General features: G+C 47.2%; 1 protein-coding gene across 3 annotated transcripts in view; it reads right to left on the reverse strand.

The window, feature by feature from the left end:
* The window catches only part of TCTN1 (tectonic family member 1), a 172,400-nt gene extending 153,719 nt beyond the window's left edge, over window positions 1–18,681 (reverse strand). For all 3 annotated transcript variants that reach the window (XM_073626319.1, XM_073626311.1, XM_073626327.1), the window contains exons 1-2: window positions 18,292–18,681; window positions 16,248–16,368 (exon numbers count right to left, since the gene is read on the reverse strand). In XM_073626319.1, the coding sequence (XP_073482420.1) occupies window positions 16,248–16,368; window positions 18,292–18,592 (422 nt within the window). In that variant the 5' untranslated portion in view covers window positions 18,593–18,681. The remainder of the gene's footprint in view (window positions 1–16,247; window positions 16,369–18,291) is intronic.
* Between the last annotated feature and the right edge of the window lie 207 nt (window positions 18,682–18,888).

The raw sequence follows: 18,888 nt of genomic DNA on the forward strand, positions 1-18,888 counted from the left end.
GCTCATCGTATAGTGCCAATTTGTCTTCTAGCTCATCTCGTTTAAACCCACATGTCAGAGTTCCCTCAAATGGCTGCAGCCAGGGGCTCTACAACCAGCGCAAATAATGGCGAGGACAGGGGACAACCCTGTCTTGTACCCCTGTGCAGATCAAAGAATGGTGATAAGGTGTTATTAATTAGGATATATGCTTTTGGTGCTTTATATAATAGTTTGATCGATGAAATGATCATCTCCACCAGATTGAATTTTTCCAACACCCGCCAAAAGTAACTTCACTCAACATTATCGAATGCCTTAGCGGCATCGAGCAAGAGGATAGCTCTCCGACCCTGGTTGTCAGTAGGTAGTTGCATATTCAGATAAAGGCGACGAAGATTGTTTGCCGTAGATCAATTAGGTATGAGTCCGGATTTATCTAGGTGCACAAGTTTAGTCACCGCCTTTGAGAGTCTCATGGCGTTGACTTTTATCAGTAAATTTTAATCCGTATTCAGCAGGGAGATGGGTCATAGGATTCAGGTTTATCATCAGGATCTTTCCCTGGTTTCAAAAGGACCACCACCACCACTGCTTCATACTTAGAACTCGGCAAAGAATCTAGTGAATGAGCATCGGTAAGTGTATGGAGTAACTCCAGTGGGAGTATTCCTCCAAATTTTTTGTATAATTCAATTGGTAAGCCATCGTTTCCCAGGGCCTTAGAATTTGGAAAAACGCGGCCAGTGCGAGTTGTAGCTCCTCAAGGGTGAGAGGAGCATTTAAAATTGTTTTTTTAATCTTGCCCCTGGAGCTGCAGGAGTTGAATCCTATCCAGGAAGTCAGACAACTCAGCTGCAGGGTAAGACACCTTTGAGCGGTATATATCCTGAAAGAGGTACAAAACCCCTTCAGTATGAAAGGAGTGTCTGTAACCACTTGAGTGGACGATATGGCTAAGCTGTGAATGATCTGGAAAGGTTGTTGGAACCTGGCTATCATAGACAGCATATGGTCAGCTTTCTCACCCTCTTCAAAATATGTTTGAGAGGTACAGAAACGCTTATTATTAGCCTGCTGTTGATGTATAGTACGGTAAAGTTTTCGTGCATCTATCCATTGCCTCTCATGGTTAGGTGTAGGGGCATGCAGGAATGTTTCTTCAGCTCTATCTACAGCTAGACTGGCATCCTTGGCCCATTGTCTACTCTTGGTTTTAAACGTGGCAATCTCTTTGATAAACATACCTCTAATGAAAGCCTTCAGGGTATCCCAGACCACACCAGATGCGGCTGAAGGCTTATTATCCACTAAAAAAAAAGTTTCTAATATGATTCTGCATGTGTTCAGTGTCAGTAAATAGATGACACCAAAATGGGTTCAACATCCAGTGGATAGGTAGTCTAACCTTATGGAAATTTAAACCAAGTTGCACTGGGGAATGGTCAGATAGGCCCCTGGCCAGATATGTCACCACAGGGTCATAACAGTGAGTCATGACATTCCCCAGCGCAAAATCTACACGTGATGGCATAGAGTGGATCAATGAATTGCAGGAGAATTAGGCCTTAAGAGGAAAACTTACATCTCCATAGATCCATCAACCCAAGTTCGGCTATAAATTTAGCTAAGCCAATAATTGTTCAGGGGCCCTGCGGGCAATATTTCTTGTGTACATCAAGTGAGGTATCCAGTGCACTGCTAAAGTCGCCTAAGACATACACTGGGAGCTGGGGATGCCTTGCCAAAAACCTAGACAAAACATCGTAGCACTACCAAAGTAAAAGGTGGGGGCACATAAACACTAGCAATTACACAACCATGAGATTCCCACATTCCCATCAGAAAAATAAATCTGCCAGAGTCTATTTGGGCATCAAGTTTGGTGAATGAGGCAGTCCTGGAAAATAATATACTAACCCCCCCAGAGTATCTGGTGTGCACAGAGCGATATTGTACAGGGTATTTTGGACATATGCAGTACATTGGTAGTGTCACTAGTGAGATGAGTCTCCTGTAAGCAAATAACAGCGGGACCTTGGTGTGAGAGAAAAGTAAATACTGCAGTCCTCTTTTTAGGATCATGCAAGCCTCTAACGTTCCAGGAGAGGATCGAGTCTACCTGTTTACTCAAAAAAAAAGAAATATCTTGAAAAATTCCCAGACCAATGTGGGCCCAGTCTGTGGCCGGGGAACCCGGCAGTTTACCATGGTGGCCCCTGTGCAGGAGGCACTCCATGTGGCTGGCATCAGTCGTCTTACTCTGGAGCACAGAGTCGTGTGGTAGAGTAGTGTAGGAAAATGATCTGCAGAGGTAGACCCCACCCAACCAGAACTTAGAAACAAAAAAAAAAAAAACAAACATTCTTCCAACCAAGAAAATGGAAGTTCCCATTGGAAAGTCTTCCAGTTGTGCCCCGCAGGGCTATGTGAGGGGGGACAAGCGAGGGCTAGGTCCTCGTGCTGTGAAGCCAAAGTACACAAGTTGCTGGTAAGAAATGTAATAAACTAGTAAATCCAAAGTGTTCCTCTTTGGGCTACATTGTTAGCAAGGTGAGCAAACAGAATATATGTAGACAGGTTTAAGCATGATTCTAGCTCGGGCCATCATCTCGAGCAGCCACTCGCAGGTGTCGCTCATGACAATGAGCCATAGCGGGGTTTTCAAAAAAGTGTACAGAACCACCATTTGGAGCCCTGAGCTTTTTGTCTAGCCATGTGAAGGATAATATCTCTAGCTTTATAGTGTAAGCTTCAGCAGGAAAGATCTATCAGTGCCCCCTGGTGGCGGTGGGTGAGATGGCACCCTGTGAGCTCTTTCAACAGAGAAAAACGGAGTAAGGTTATTTTTACTGTGTCAGCTAGCCAAGTTACAATGAAGTCAACAGGGTTCTTCCCTTCAGCTTTTTTAGGCATGCCAACTATGTGGATAATACTCCGTCTCAGCCTGTTTTCCATGTCTTCCACTCTGGCCGCCGTATCTGTCGTTTTAGCAGCAGTCATTTGAACATCTTGCAAAAGTGGAGGCAGTCCATCCTCTATGGAACTCACCCTACCCTCCAAAGCAGTGGCCCTTTCTATGATCTTTTGCAAGTCATGTCTAATTTGCAGTATATAGTAGCTTCTTTGATACTTCTAACTTCTGTTGACAATTCAGTGAGTGAGGAGCCATAGGTATGGACTGCAGTAAGGATGTCTTGCAGAGAGGGTTCTCTATGCTCAGGGTCAAAGGGGTCTGCTATTCCGGGAGGAGGGAGGGGAGACAAAAGGGGACCCACTGTGATTCCAAGTGCTGCCAACGCCATTTTCTCTGCTGCATGTTGTTCCATGTGCTGCCGTTTTTTGCCGCTTTTGAGCATACGATGTATGTGGCTGCTGCACAGATTTCTGGCCACCCGGATCATGGGCATACTTTTCCAGCATGGACACCGCCGAGTTGCAGCAGTCATTCACTGTGCGCTGCTGGAGCGGGGATCTGCCATGTTGGATCTGCCGCTCGGCATGCAGGTTTTCCTCCTGCCTTCTAGTCATCCCTGCCTTAGGGATATTTAGACCAGGAGTCGCAGTAGGGGTAGCTCCACACCAGGAGTGGAGTGTCCAGTCAATTTCTGCAGGGATACACACTCACAACAGGATGAACTGTATCAGGATACCGGAGCCAATACAAGGCACGTCTGCTCACATGTACGTCTAAGCCACGCCCCCGGGAAAATTTTTTTTTAATAAAATGAAAATACGATGTCTTGTGTACCAATAGTTTACATTACTTTATTTATTTTTTGCTATAACTTTTCCCCACAAAAGTGAAGTTTTAATTGTACAATGTGTAATGTTTGCCTCTATACTCTCATGCCGCAGAGATTCCTTCCTTCTTATTATGTTTTTATAATTGTATGCTTTTATTTAAACAAACTCAATCAAAATATTTAAAGAAAAATTCAAATACATAAATATAAAAACAAAAAATTCTTATTGCCCAAATATGGATCTTGAGAAACCAGGACTCTTAGTTTCTACTTAGAGCACTATTCAACGAGAGCGATAGAGATAGAGGCCATAGAGATAGAGGCCATAGAGATAGAGGCCATAGAGATAGAGGCCATAGAGATAGAGGCCATAGAGATAGAGGCCATAGAGATAGAGGCCATAGAGATAGAGGCCATAGAGATAGAGGCCATAGAGATAGAGGCCATAGAGATAGAGGCCATAGAGATAGAGGCCATAGAGATAGAGGCCATAGAGATAGAGGCCATAGAGATAGAGGCCATAGAGATAGAGGCCATAGAGATAGAGGCCATAGAGATAGATTCAACCATCCATGACAACCAGTGCATCCCTTTAAATCTTATTGCAATTAATTTACAACTAAAGTCTCATTTCGGACATGTGCCCTGTGTATGCCTTGCTTCTCCCCAAAACGTGTCCAATAATGTAAACTCTGGTGATTAGAGTATGAAGGAGGATTTACAATAACTGCACAAATTTTTACAGGAATAAATATAAAGTATACGAAGGTATTTACATTTGTCTGGAGTTTCTATTTAAAAATGTATTTTTTAGTTTTGCACAGAGTGGGTATAACATAGAACAACCCTGAGGTTATTATTTGTGGTCTATGTCCCTAGTGGGGAAAATTTTGAGTGCAGCAAATGATGGTCAATCTCATAGATGGAGAAGCCCACCCAAATGGGCGAAAAAAGTGCTGCTCGCCCCAAATTATGTAACAAAACCAAAAAGCTCCCAAAGGGCTTTTAGGCAGCAAACAATACAAAATAAATCAATTAGATATATAAAAAATATATTTTACTGATACAAAATTACATAAAGTTTCAAAAGGAATGTGCAATTATAAAAATATGAGCTCTGGCATATATATATATATATATATATATATATATATATATATATATATATATATATATATATACCTACCCTCTATACTACACAGGATGTCCTTGTGGCATGGATAAACAACATTATGTACATTAAATTTTTCAAACTTCATATACTGCTCAAAAACCCTTTTGAGTACCCCCCTACTTGTTGAGGTAAGCCACTGTTGTGGCATTGTCCGAAAAAAATGAACAGGTCATTGCAATGGCTTCTATCCTTAAGGCTTCTATCTCTAAGTGATTCTTTCTACAAGCGATATGCACTTCAATCTCTGCATCAAGTTCTGCCTCACCTGATCATTCCTTCTCTGTCTCACAGGTATGTGTCAGCTCAACCACATCTTCCACCGTTAAATGAAATTGGGATCTGCTTGCTGTCTCTGTGTGTGTGTCTTTGGTATGTGGCCTTCTCTGTTGCCCTGTGTGCATAACCATGATGTATTTTGTTGCTCTGGACTGTCTTACCTAAGTTTTATGTGTTGATCTTATCTTGGCCTCTGGCCTCTTGCTATTCTGACTTTAGAAGCAAAAAGTCCACTTTGATTGTTAGGCATTCTTATAGTCACTCATGATTAATTAATGAACTTCAACCCCACCCTTATAACAGTATAAATTTGAGCATCCATAAGGGGGGAGCACATTGCAATGGCTTCTTATCCTTAAGGCTTCTATCTCTAAGTGATTCTTTCTACAAGTGATATGCACTTCAATCTCTGCACTTCAGCGATTGCACGAATCAAACAAATATAGCAATCTGCACTGGAAAGCACCTAACAGACTGCAGGTGACCCTGTCTCTCTATTAAGCTCTCCTTCCACTCTGTAACATGGACTCTCTACCACTGCTTCTGACACTCCTGTCCTCTCTCCTCAAACTCTCTTACCTTCACCCCCCCTCTCCACCCCCCTGCTTATACATATCACCCTGCCTTCTGTCCTCACCCTACTACTGCTCCTACCAACTCTTGCTCATTCTACATCCATATACTGATAAAACCTCCAGTACTCTGAGACATGCCCCTTCACATAAATCACATTCCCACATTACCTCCCTCACCCTCCCGCTTCTAATCTCTGGTGACATATCCCCAAACCCTGGGCCACCATCATCTGTCTTTGCCTAACGCTCCCATCCCCCTACACCCTCTGGCAGGAGCCGCAACCCACAGAACTTGGTCTCTATTCCTCTTTCCAAAACCAGCCCCCCCTTTTCCTGTGCCCTGTGGAATGCATATCTGTCTGCAACAAACTCACTGCCCTTCACGACCTCTTTATCATAAATTCCTTTAACCTACTTGCCATTACTGAAACCTGGCTTCATGAATCAGATACTATTTCTCCTGCTTCCCTCTCCCATGGGGGCCTTCTCTGGACCCACTCCCCCAGACCAAGTGGACGGAAGGGAGGTGGAGTGGGACTCCTTTTAGCCCCATGCAGCACCTATCAGGTACTTCACCCACCTCCCTCTCTGACACTCTCCTCTTTTGAGGCACACTGCATTCGTCTATTCTCTCCCATTTCTCTAAGAATTGCTGTCATCTACCGGCCCCCTGGACCAATATCAGCCTTTCTTGATGATTTCTCTGCCTGGCTACCCTACTTTCTCTCTTCTGAAACCCCCATGAGTGAGAAAAAACCTCTGGGAAGGAGGGAGATTGAATTCCAACCTGAAAACCTCTCTTATGACCTTGAGAACAAAAGGATTTTCTGTTACCTTTGTCCATTCCTCTCTGAAAAAGGTCAGCCTTTCTCCTACCGCTGACCTGGCATCACTGAGAGCTTTTTGCCTGGGTTGAAGGAGCAAAGAGAGACCCTTTAGCTTTGTCTAACGACCATTTTTTCTTTGCCTGCTAACCCCCTGGTTTGAAGTTAAGTTTGCCCCGAAAGTTACGAAAGGGCCTCTTACTTTGAGGCTTAACCTTCCGAGATGGAAATCGTTTACCCTTTTCCGAGGACCGAGCTAGTACTTCCTCTAAAGCCGAACCAACAATAGTTTGCCTTCAAAGGAAATACGGCAGAGTTTATTTTTGGAGGTCAGATACTCGTCTCAGGATTTTAACCAGATTGCCTGTCTAGAGCAATTGATCAAAGCTGATGTTTTGGCCACTGATCTAACCGAGTCTGCCAAGAAAGCCACCAATTTGGCAATCAGGGGGAACGATTCTTTGATCTCTTCCACTGGCGTGTTGGTGGAGAGCAGGTCATCTAGCCTCTGGACCCAAACATCTAGGATTTCTAGCTAAGCAAGTGGATGCCAGGGCTGGCCCCAGAGAGAAGGCTGAAGCCTCCTAGGCCTTATGGAGCAAAATGTCAGCTTTCCTATCCATCTGATCTTTAAGCACCCCAGAATCTTCAAATGAAAGATCTTTTAGACACTTGAGACATAGGAGCATCCAGTCTGGGACACTTTAAAAACATTTCTTTAATGTCAGACTAAAAAGGAAAATCTCCTCTTATGCCCTCTGGACTGGAACAACCTTTTCTCAGAGGCTTTCCATTCTGACAGCACCATATCTTTAAGTGACTGGTGTACTGGAAAACACTTAGACTTACGCCCCTGAAGACCCCTACACATTCTATCCTGAACCGATTGAGATTTCTGTGGTGGCTCAATCAGTTCAGAAGTGAAAACTGCTTTCAACAGTTCTTCAATATCTTCAACGGGGAATAGGTATCTAGCCGTATTAACAGTTTCCTCAACCCCTGACACGGATTGCCCGTCAGATGAGGAATCTGAGTTCTCCCACTCCTCTGGTTCAGAGACCGCACAGGAACTAACGGTCTCAAACAATAAAGGGGGAAGAGATCTCGTTGAGAACAAATGAACCTGGGGTAGTGTCACTGCTACAGAAGTGAAAGGACCAAACCCAGCTAACCTATCATTAAAGGCTTGGAAGGGGGAAACTACTTCCTTCATGGAAACCATCAATTCCTTTAAGTTAGAAGCAGACTCAGCCTCTGCCACTGAAGAAATACATGTCTCACATACACGTCTCCAACAACTATCAGGAAGCTTGGATCTACAATTTCCACATTTTCTTTTAACAGGCTTGTCAACCTAGAAAAAATTAAAAGTTACGCTTACCGGTAACGTCTTTTCCAGTAGTCTTTCAGGACAGCCACATTGAGAGACCTTGGCTCCTCCTCTTTCTGGGAAACACTGCGCCAGCCCCCATAAATTTTCACCTCCCCCTGCCAGCCTCAGTTTTTTCTAGAGCACCTCCGGTTAGCTGGGGAGACACAAGAACACATTAATAATAACATACTATCACATATTACTATTGTGTCCTTTTTTAGGTCTTCAAGACCCCCCAAAACTTCGGGTGGGTACTAGGGCTGTCCTGAAAGACTACTGAAAAAGACGTTACCGGTAAGCGTAACTTTAATTTTCCCTCCCCGTCTTTCAGGACAGTCACATTGAGAGGATAGACGAGCACTTACCACTTAGGGCGGGACAACAGCTTGCAATACCTTTCGCCCAAAGGATTTCTCACTTGCTGATACCAGATCCACTCTGTAGTGTTTCACAAATGTGGTGAAACTGGGCCATACAGCTGCTTTGAAAATTTGCTCTGGCGTTGCTCCAGCTCTTTCCGCCTGTGAAGCTGCCATAGCTCTAGTAGAGTGTGCTTTAATTCCCATGGGGGCCTCTCTACCCGCTAGCCTATAGGCCTGACTAATAGCTATTCTGAGCCACCTGGCAATGGTGTGTCTAGACGCCTTCTGTCCCTTTCTTGCTCCACAAAAAGAAATAAAGAGAGAGTCTGACTTTCTAAAACTGTTCGTCAGCTCTAAATAACGTAGGATACATCTCCTGACGTCTAAAAGTATGAAACCTAAATTTAACCTAAAAGATTAGGACAAAAAGGTTGGCAAAATTACTTCCTGGCTTCTATGGTACTTCGAAGCCACCTTCGGTAAAAAAGCCGGGTCAGTCTTAAACACGACTCTATCTGAAAATATAACACAAAAGGTGGGTCTAATTGAAAGGGCCTCTATTTCACTGACCCTCCTGGCTGTGGTTACAGCCACCAAAAAAAATGCTTTATCAGTTAGGTCCTTTAGAGTACACTCTTCTAAAGGACGAACGGGGGTTCAGTCAGAACCTGCAAGACCAGGGAAAGGTCCCACTTAGGGAAGGAAGGACCCTGCACTGGTCTCTGTCTTGACAGGGCTCTGAAAAACCTGACCACCCAGGTGTTGGTGGCCAGGGATTTCTCTAGGTATGCGCCAAGCGCTGAAACCTGGCTTTTAAGGCCCCACAGTGCAGAAACTCCAGGACTGCTATAAGGCTCTGCACCCTAAAAAAGTTTTCTAGGCACAAAGTCCTAAAACGCCCCCAAACCTTTTGGTAGATTTGGCTCGTCTCCTCTTTTTTACTATCAAGGAGGGTGGCTACCAGTTGATCAGAAAAGCCCTTGCTTCTTAGAATCTCTTCTTCAGAAGCCAAGCAGCTAAGTTCCAGCGGGCTACCTGCGGACAGAGAACTGGGCCCTGCGATAGGAGATCCTTCCTGGGCGGAAGGAGCCAGGGAGGTTCCGCCGCATACTGACCGAGGATCGAGAACCAAGCTCTCTTGGGCCAGTACGGAGCCACTAAAATTAGCGTGGTGTTTTCTACCTGGAATTTTCTTAAAACTGCTGGCAGAAGCATCGGAGGTGGGAAGGCGTAGTAAACTCTGAAGTGCCAACTTTGTGTCAGAGCGTCTACCCCTAACGCGTTCTCCCATCTGCTGAGAGAGAAGAAGTATGGGGTCCCAGATGTGCTCCCCAGTCTCTGCCACTTGCGTCCGTAGTAATCACTCTGGACACTGGAATGATCCACAGGCGCCCCTGTGACAGATTGATCTGCTTCCTCCACCACCAGAGGGACCTTTTGACCCGAGGAGGAATTGAAAGCAGAGTGTCTAGCGACTCCTGACTGTGGTCCCACACTTTTAGAATCAGAGCCTGCAGAGGACGGAAGTGAAGGCCTGCCCACTGGACTGCCAGGATGGCAGAAGTTAGCAGACCGAGGGTTGACATGACCACCCGTATTGGTACCTGCTGATTACTCTGAAGGCATGCAGCTGCTTTGTCTAGCTTCAGAATTTTCTCTGGTGGAAGAAAAACTCTCAGCCAAGTAGAATCCAGCAGGTATCCCAGATAGGAAATCTGTTGAGCTGGAATAAGGCTGGATTTCTCCAGATTTAGTAGCCATCCTAGTCCTTTCAGGGTTGTCTTTGTTCGTTCCAGATCCCTGATTAGTTCTGAGGATAGCGCGAAGAGAAGAAGATCGTCTAGGTAAGCAATAATTGATACCCCCCGATTCGCAAAAAAGCCATGGCCTCTGCCATGACCTTCGTAAATACTCGGGGTGACGAGGACAGGCCAAATGGCAGTGCCTGAAACTGCAGGTGAATAGTTTTGTCTTCTACCTTTACTGCCAGGCGCAGGAATTTTTTAAAGGCCTCCACAATGGGGATGTGGAGGTAAGCGTCTTTCAAATCCAGTGACACCATGTAACAGTTCTGGGGAAGTAACGCCCTGACTGAATATCGATTCCATCCGGAATCTTTTGTAGACACTTTGTTCAGAGGTTTCAGGTTTAGAATTAACCTGTAGCTCCCTGAGGGTTTTTTCACCACAAAAACGTGTGAATAAAAGCCTGTCCCTTCTTCTTTTGGAACTCTGCACACTACATTCTGTTGTTCTAGTTCATTTAATGCCCCAAGGAGGGCTTCTGCTTTTGCCGTACACCTGGGGAGAAGCGTTATTAAGCTTCGACATGGAGAGGGCTTTGTAAATTCCAGACAGTACCCCTTCCGTATGATCCCGAGGATAAATTGGTTGGGGGAGATTACTTCCCACTGTGGAAGGAAGGCTCCCAATCTTCCCCCCACTGTGACCCCTGAGTCACTGGGTCTTACTGGGCTGTTCAGGAGGGCGAAAAATTGCTCTTCCTTTGCCCCTACCCCTTTGGCTCCAAGTCCTTTTTTCCTGTGACTTGGGAGGCCTTCTTTTTTGTGGACGAAACCCCTTCTTGGGTTGATTTGGGGGTTTTCGTTTTACTGGGAATGCCTTCTTTTTATCGGCAGTACGGTCTAATACTGTCTCTAGACCTGGGCCGAAGACCAGATCACCGGTCAGCGGAATGCCACATATTTTGACCTTTGAGGCATTGTCGCCTGGCCATGTTTTGAGCCAGAGAGCTCTTCTGGCCGAGTTGGCAAGTGCAGCAGTCCTGGCTGACATGCGCACTGACTGAGCCAAAGCATCCGCTATGTATGCTACAACTCTTATGCCCCGTACACACGGTCGGACTTTGTTCGGACATTCCGACAACAAAATCCTAGGATTTTTTCCAACGGCTGTTGGCTCAAACTTGTCTTGCATACACACGGTCACACAAAGTTGTCGGAAAATCCGATCGTTCTAAACGCGGTGACGTAAAACACGTACATCGGGACTATAAACGGGGCAGTGGCCAATAGCTTTCATCTCTTTATTTATTCTGAGCATGCGTGGCACTTTGTCCGTCGGATTTGTGTACACACGATCGGAATTTCCGACAACGGATTTTGTTGTCGGAAAATTTTATAGCAAGCTCTCAAACTTTGTGTGTCGGAAAATCCGATGGAAAAATGTGTGATGGAGCCTACACACGGTCAGAATTTCCGACAACAAGGTCCTATCACACATTTTCCATCGGAAAATCCGACCGTGTGTACGGGGCATTAGAATTGTTGGAAAGGACGCCAAAATAGTCTCCTTTGCCGTACCTGCCTCAATATGAGCCTGGATTTGTGTAAGCCAGTGCTCGAGGTTTCGGGCCACCACCGTGACTGCCATCTCTGGTTTCAGATTACCTACAGTTGGTTGATACCTAGGTCTTTTTTAACAGGGAATCAATTCTCTTGTCCATGGTATCTGTCAGAGCTCCCAGATCCTCGAAGGCCAGATCTGTGTGTCTGGACACTTGCGAGAATGCTGCGTCCAATCTGGGGTTTTTGTTCCAGATTGAGGCAGGATCGTTCGAAAAAGGGAATCTTCTTTTTAGGGCCCCAGAAAAGAAGGGTTTCGGTTCGGGATCCTGCCATTCTTTTTTGACCTTTTCAATTAGGACCTCATTTACAGGAAATACTTTTCTGTTCTTTCAAGCCCCTATACATCTGGTCATGGAGAGAGGTTTTTTTTATCCTCCTGGATACCCAGGGTAGTGTAGATAGCCCCTAAGGCTCGGTTCACACTAGGACGACTTGGGATCCGACTTGTAAGCCCTCAAGTCGCCCCAAGTCGCCCCAGAAAGAGATTCACATTACAGTGAATGGGAGCGTCTTAATAGACACTACTGAAGTCGCTCCGACTTCAGAGCGTACTCCCTGTACTACTTGGATCCGACTTGGTAGGCGACCTGTACCATAGAAATCAATGGAAGTCGCCTCCGAGTCGGATCTCTCTCTACATTCAAGCGACTTTGCAGGGAAAAAAAAATTTAGTTTGCCCAGGCAAACCCCTCCCTCCCAGAGAGCTGATTATCCTGTGATTGACCACAGCCAAAGTCGCCTGGCCTGGAGGCGACTTGAAGTCGCGTTGTAATTTGCTAAAGTCGCGCTGAAGTCACGCTGAAGTCGCCGTACAAAGTCGCGCTGAAATCGTGTTGCCCCTGTGTGAACAGAGCCTAAGAGGTCCTCTACCTCATCAAGGGACAACTTGTACCTTGAGGGATTCCTGCACTCCCCCTCCCTACTCTTTTCCTCCGAGTCGTCCTGAGACCCGGAGGTAGCACTGTCTGGTTCCTCCCTTGTTTCCTCTCTGGAAGTGGGAAGATGCAGAGTCCTGTGCTAAGCGTGGGGTTGTATTCTGCGATGCAAGTGAGAGTTTAAGGGGAACCTGTAACCCTTCAAAAAGGGTCTTAAATGATTGGAAGGTTGAAGATAATTCCTTGACTGATGCCGCTAACCCTGACTCCTGTTCAGAAGTCCTTTCGGCAACAAGAGCATCAATACAGTTTTTACATAAGACCTTTTTCCAAGCCTCTCCTAGGGTATCCCTACAGGAGGCACACTTTCTCTTAGAGCTATGTGGGGTTTTTTTCTCAGAAGATTTCTGAAAAACATGGAAAAACCAAACACCAATCAATATCCCCACAAAGCCTCACACAGAAATACAACCATGGGGAGATTCAAGTCCCTCCTATAAAATGAGGGACCTGGTCTCTCTCCCCCACCCCCCCCTCTGCCCACCTAGAGGGGTTCCTTCCCCTCCCCCCACTACAGGAACCATAAGGGGGAGGGAAAGCCTAGGTAGAGGGGGAACCCTTCCCCAGGGTACCCTTAGCTTAGGCTGGCATCGCTGAGCGCCGTCTGAGCATCTGCTTCCGACATGCTGGTGGGTGGCCTGTGGAGTCTTCACAACTCCTCTCCAGCCTGTGCCCGGCCCTCTATCAGCGCCACGCGAACCGGAAGTCGCGGGTCAAAGGACACACTTCCGCGCCACCTCCCACCCACCCCGCCGGAAATGACGTCACCCGCCGTCCGGCTCCACTGCGGCCTGTACCCTGGCCTGTACAGGGGGGACAGAGATGCCTCCTGCAAACAGCCCTGTGGCTGTGAAAGAGGGCCCCCCAGACTTCCACCAGTGCTCGGCGAAGTGGGGGAGGAGGACGAGATGCGGCCAGTAAGTAGCCTGCCGCTGCCCCAGAGACCCCTGTCTCCTAGTTAGGGACTTCTTTAGTAATATAGCCCCCCAGTCTCCCTGACTGTCTTAGGCCTGGTTCCTACGCAGTGGCTCCCCAACGGGGGAAACACAAATAACTGAGGCTGGCAGGGGGAGGTGAAAATTTATGGGGGCTGGCGCAGTGTTTCCCAGGAAGAGGAGGAGCCAAGGTCTCTCAATGTGGCTGTCCTGAAAGACGGGGAGGGAAAAAGAACCACAATAAGAAAGGTATAGAAACTACACTTACCCCTGGATATATATCATTACAGCAGAGAAGTATTAACCTTAGGGGTAACACAGGACCCGATTGCAACCACTGGATCAGATTGAGCGGGTGCACCGTCCTCAGAGGTGTCCTTTGCTTTACAGCCAGCAATACATCCCCAGCAGCGTGGTGAGCCTGAGCCGATCCTTTTCAAACATGTGAAAAGACTCGGCAACCGGAAGTGTGTCACATCCCTTCCGGTTCCGACGACAAGACACCCAAAACGGTGAGAAGGACACGAGGAAGCGCTCTCTGAGTGTACCAAGGCAGATCAGGAGGCTGGACGAAGTTGCAGAAGATTCCTTAACACAAGTAACCACCAGAAAAACAGGGGAAACCCTTCTCAGACTGCTAAAAACAGCAGAAATACTGCAGACATGGCCACAACCAGTCTGAGTATCCTGAGCAAGGGGGTTCCGCTAACCACAGTCACCAGACCAAACGAAAGAAACATACAAACATAATGGTGCATACTCCTGGAGGTCTGGAAATACAAAACAACTGAGGGTCAGGGGAGAGGGAGAGGTTCTTTAAATTGTCTGATTTGTGTTTTCTGTAGCAGGTGAAGCCAATCATCTCTCAAGTAGCTGTCCTGGAAGATGAAGGGGGAAATTGTGTTTTCGGCATTTTGCAGCTAGAGAAAAAGGTGCTGATAATGGCACCGAAAACATGCACGATTTTGCCGGGAATCTACCAAGATATTACTGTGCTTATGGTTTGTTTTTTTAAAGGTCATGTGACTCAAACTACACCAAAAATGTAACACGGGTGTGTTATAGATACGTTTTCATTGCATTTCAATGGGGAGGTGCGTTATTTTGAGCAAAAATGCAGCAAGCAAGATTTTTAACACAACAAAAGCGCAACGGACCAGTATGAAGACATACATAGAATTTAAAAGGGATGCATTTTTCTTGCGTTTCAGGTGCCAATAAATTCATACTCATGATATTAATTAAAAAGTAGAATATAAAACAATTATATATAAAAACATATATTTTTCAAAAACTGCCATTTTCGGTTTCAGCCAAGTGCATCCTGAATTTTCGGCACCAAAATTGTCATTCAGTGCACCTCTACAGGTGATTATTACTGTCTGTACCTTTCTGTCATAATGATAGAAACACAGGAACAGAAAGTGACATTAAATCTCCCCAGTTGGGTCCCAATCAGCTATAAAAAAGTCTATCCAAAACTGAAAATAGTAAAGCCAAACATCTTCATATGCATATTACTGAAGCCAGAGGGTCAGCGTGACAGCCAACAATCATCTGTTTTCCATAAGAAAATAAAACTGGACTGAGCTCAGAATTGCTTGACCCTTTTCAGCAGGAGGATACTAAGTGTGATCCGTCTTGTACCAGTTATCCATAGTGTTTTGCAGCTTATTGGTGGGTATTACTACCCAAGAGAACCCCTCAAACTCCATATTCAACAATATCGAATGACTAAAGTTTAAGACAGTCATTAAAGTGTTTGTAACCCTGAAAATAAAAAGGGGGGAGAAGATCCTGTTCCCTCATAGCAGGTTTTTTTTTTTTCTTTTGGAAATCAGAAGAAAGTTTTATTTGAACACATTCAAGCATACATGTTCCATAAACACAAAAGAATTCAAAGCTGTAATGTACAAAACAGTAGAAAACAAATAGGCAATTACAGCTTCCAGCTCACTATCCTTCATAGCAGGTTAAACAGCACAGTCCTTGTGCTTACTAACCTGCCCCCTCCAAGCGGTAAAAAACCTGGCTGATCCTGCCAGTTCCTGTGTCCCTCCGTGTCCTGACCATGATAATCATGGCTGCTGAGCCCTGATTACCGTGGTCAGTTTCGCGCCTCCATCATCCGCAGCTCTCCTCTCTCTGTCAGCTCTGTGCTCTCACCACCACCACCACCACCACCACACACACTCCTGCCGCTATTAGTACCCAACTAAAACTTTAAAACATTTCACTGCAAGCTCCTCTGTTTTATTCAGCCATAATGCACAGTGTTAGTGTTTTGGGTTTTTTTTTAATGAAATTTCTAAACACCTTTTTCATGCATCTATAGGCCGGTCACGTGACTCTCGGCCGCTCTACAATTCCAGGGCTACAATGGGAGGGGCTGAGCGGCCACCACGGTGGTCATTTGACCTCCCCAGCTGACGTCAGAGGGAGATCTTGGCCCCTCCCACTGTAGCCCTGGATCGGAGTAGGAAAGTGTCTGGGGGTCATGTGACCAGCCTGAATATACATGAAAAAAAAAAGGTAGTTAAAGGCATTCATTTAAGAAAACACTTATACAATGCATTATGGCTGCATACAAGCGAGGGGCTGGAAGTGAATTTAATGTTAAGGTTACAAACGCTTTAAAGACTAAAATGACAGTCGTACTGATAACATCAAATGTTTATTAAAAAAAAAACAAAAAACCTTACGTGACCACAGAGACCGAGCATTCAGAGAAGACACTGAAGTCAGCAGCAGTGCAGTCAGGATCACAACAGCAGTTAACATCACACTGGGTAACCAACAGATCACAAACACACAGGCTGGAAACTAGAAAAAATAAATGTTATTAGATTCAGAGGAGGAGAACTGTTGCATATCACTTTAGGTGCACCAAGAACAAGTGGGCATTAGTATTCAAGACCCCTGTACCCATTAACCAATCATACTGGCAGCATTTGAGAAATTATATTTTAGACTGATACTTGGTAGCAATCAGCTAATACAGAGAAAAGAAGCTGTATATAGGTCACATGTATACACGCCCCTTTGATATGTAAGGCTATGGGGAATGCCCCTGCAGCAGATGATTTGCCAGTACAGTGACAGCTTTTTGGTGGGCTTGCTCAGTAGGTTCAGACCAGGATCCCAACAGGCCTGAGCTCATCACTATTCCTGATCTTGCATATTCACTTTACTTGTACTTTTGCTAAATGAAAATAAAAAACACATTGAACAAGAAAAAAAACAGATAGGCATTTTTTGCATGCAGACTTTAACAAGCTTACAAAACGCTTCTGGATTTTCCATTGTTTGCTGGGTTTGAATTGCTCTAAAACAAGGGGCAAAACCTGGACAGGGGGCATGACACAGGAGGGAAGGCTTAGGAACTACATAGGTGCCCCAACACGGGGGTGGTGAGGGTGAGAGAAATACACAAGGGGCCCGATATGGTGGGAAGGAGGAAGAACTACACAGGGGCCCCATGATACGGGAAGGGAGGGGGGATTGGGGAGAACTACAGAGGAGCACCAATATTGGGTGGTGGGGGGGTGGCGAGAGAAATGGCACAAAAGGGCCCTGCTATGGGAGGAGGGAACAACTACACAGGGGCTCGAAATGGGAGGGGAGGAGAGCGACGCAGGTGCCCCCCATACGGGAGGGAGGGGGAGAACAACGCAGGGGCCCCCAAACGACGCAGGGACACTGATATGGGGGGGGAGATCGACGCAGGGGCCCCGGTACGGGGGGGAGATCAACGCAGGGGCCCCCATACAGGGGGAGGGGGGAGAATGACACGGGGGGGGAGAACGACGCAGGGGCCCCCATACGGGGGGGGGGGGAGAACGATGCAGGGGCCCCCATACGGGGGGGGGGAACGACGCAGGGGCCCCCATACGGGGGGGGGAACGACGCAGGGGGCCCCATACGGGGGGGAACGACGCAGGGGGCCCCATACGGGGGGGGAGAACGACGCAGGGGCCCCCATACGGGGGGGGAGAACGACGCAGGGGCCCCCATACGGGGGGGGAGAACGAGGCAGGTGCCCCCATACGGGGGGGGAGAACGAGGCAGGTGCCCCCATACGGGGGGGGGAGAACGAGGCAGGTGCCCCCATACGGGGGGGGAGAACGAGGCAGGTGCCCCCATACGGGGGGGGAGAACGAGGCAGGTGCCCCCATACGGGGGGGGAGAACGAGGCAGGTGCCCCCATACGGGGGGGGAGAACGAGGCAGGTGCCCCCATACGGGGGGGGAGAACGAGGCAGGTGCCCCCATACGGGGGGGAGAACGACGCAGGTGCCCCCATACGGGGAGGAGAACAACGCAGGTGCCCCCATACGGGGAGGAGAACAACGCAGGTGCCCCCATACGGGGAGGAGAACGATGCAGGGGCCCCCAAACGGGGAGGAGAACGACGCAGGGGGCCCGATATGGGAGGGGGGAGAACGACGCAGGGGCCACGATACGGGAGGGAGGGGGGAGAATGACGCAGGGACCACGATACGGGAGGGAGAACAAAGCAGGGACCCTTATATGGGAGGGAGTGGGAAGAATGACACAGGGGCCTTGGTAAGGGAATGAGCAGAACTGCATGGGGCAGGCCTGTTACAGGGAAAGGGGGAGGGGGGGGTAGAAGGGCACACCCCAGACTGGCAGGATGGCACGGTAGAGCAGTGAAGACCTGTCTATGTTCCCAGACCCACCTACTGGCCCCAGTCTTGTGAGCTGTAGTAGCAGGTACTAAACTTACCACTGCTCACCAGCACGGGGACAGAGCGAGTCTGAACTCCATCGAATGACTCGGACTCTCTGATCAGTACAGGGGGCTGGCTGACAGGTGGCAGAACCGAGGTGACAGGCTGCAGTGTGGTGGAGGGCCCCTCTGTCCTCTGGTGGGTCTCATTCTCCAGCAGCTCCCACACCTCAGTCTCATTGTCAGCACCGATCCTCTCTATGCTGTGTTCGCGGTCAGGCTGTTCAGTCCCGGGAAAATCAGCACAGCCTACATCCAGCATACACAGGAGGATCAACAACGACAAGAGAGGAGACATGGCCGCGTCCTGTCAGATGTTGCTATAAACATCCAGCTTCAAGCTGGACTCCAGGAATCGACGTCACATGACCTCCTACACTACCCATAAACACTTCCGGGGCGTGGATGGAGCGCACTGCATGGAAAGACTGAACTTGAATCCCTACAGCGCCCCCTGGTGAGCCCAGCTTGCAGTGCTTTATCTAATTAAGAGCTATGCTAGCAGGAAGTGCAAAAGTGGATGTGACCTCTAACAATGTACTTCCCTTATTTGGTTCATTTTAGTCTGTTAGCATGCCATTGAAAGTGTGTTGG

Source organism: Aquarana catesbeiana, linkage group LG01 (assembly GCF_042186555.1).
Source record: "Aquarana catesbeiana isolate 2022-GZ linkage group LG01, ASM4218655v1, whole genome shotgun sequence".
NCBI lineage: Eukaryota > Metazoa > Chordata > Amphibia > Anura > Ranidae > Aquarana > Aquarana catesbeiana.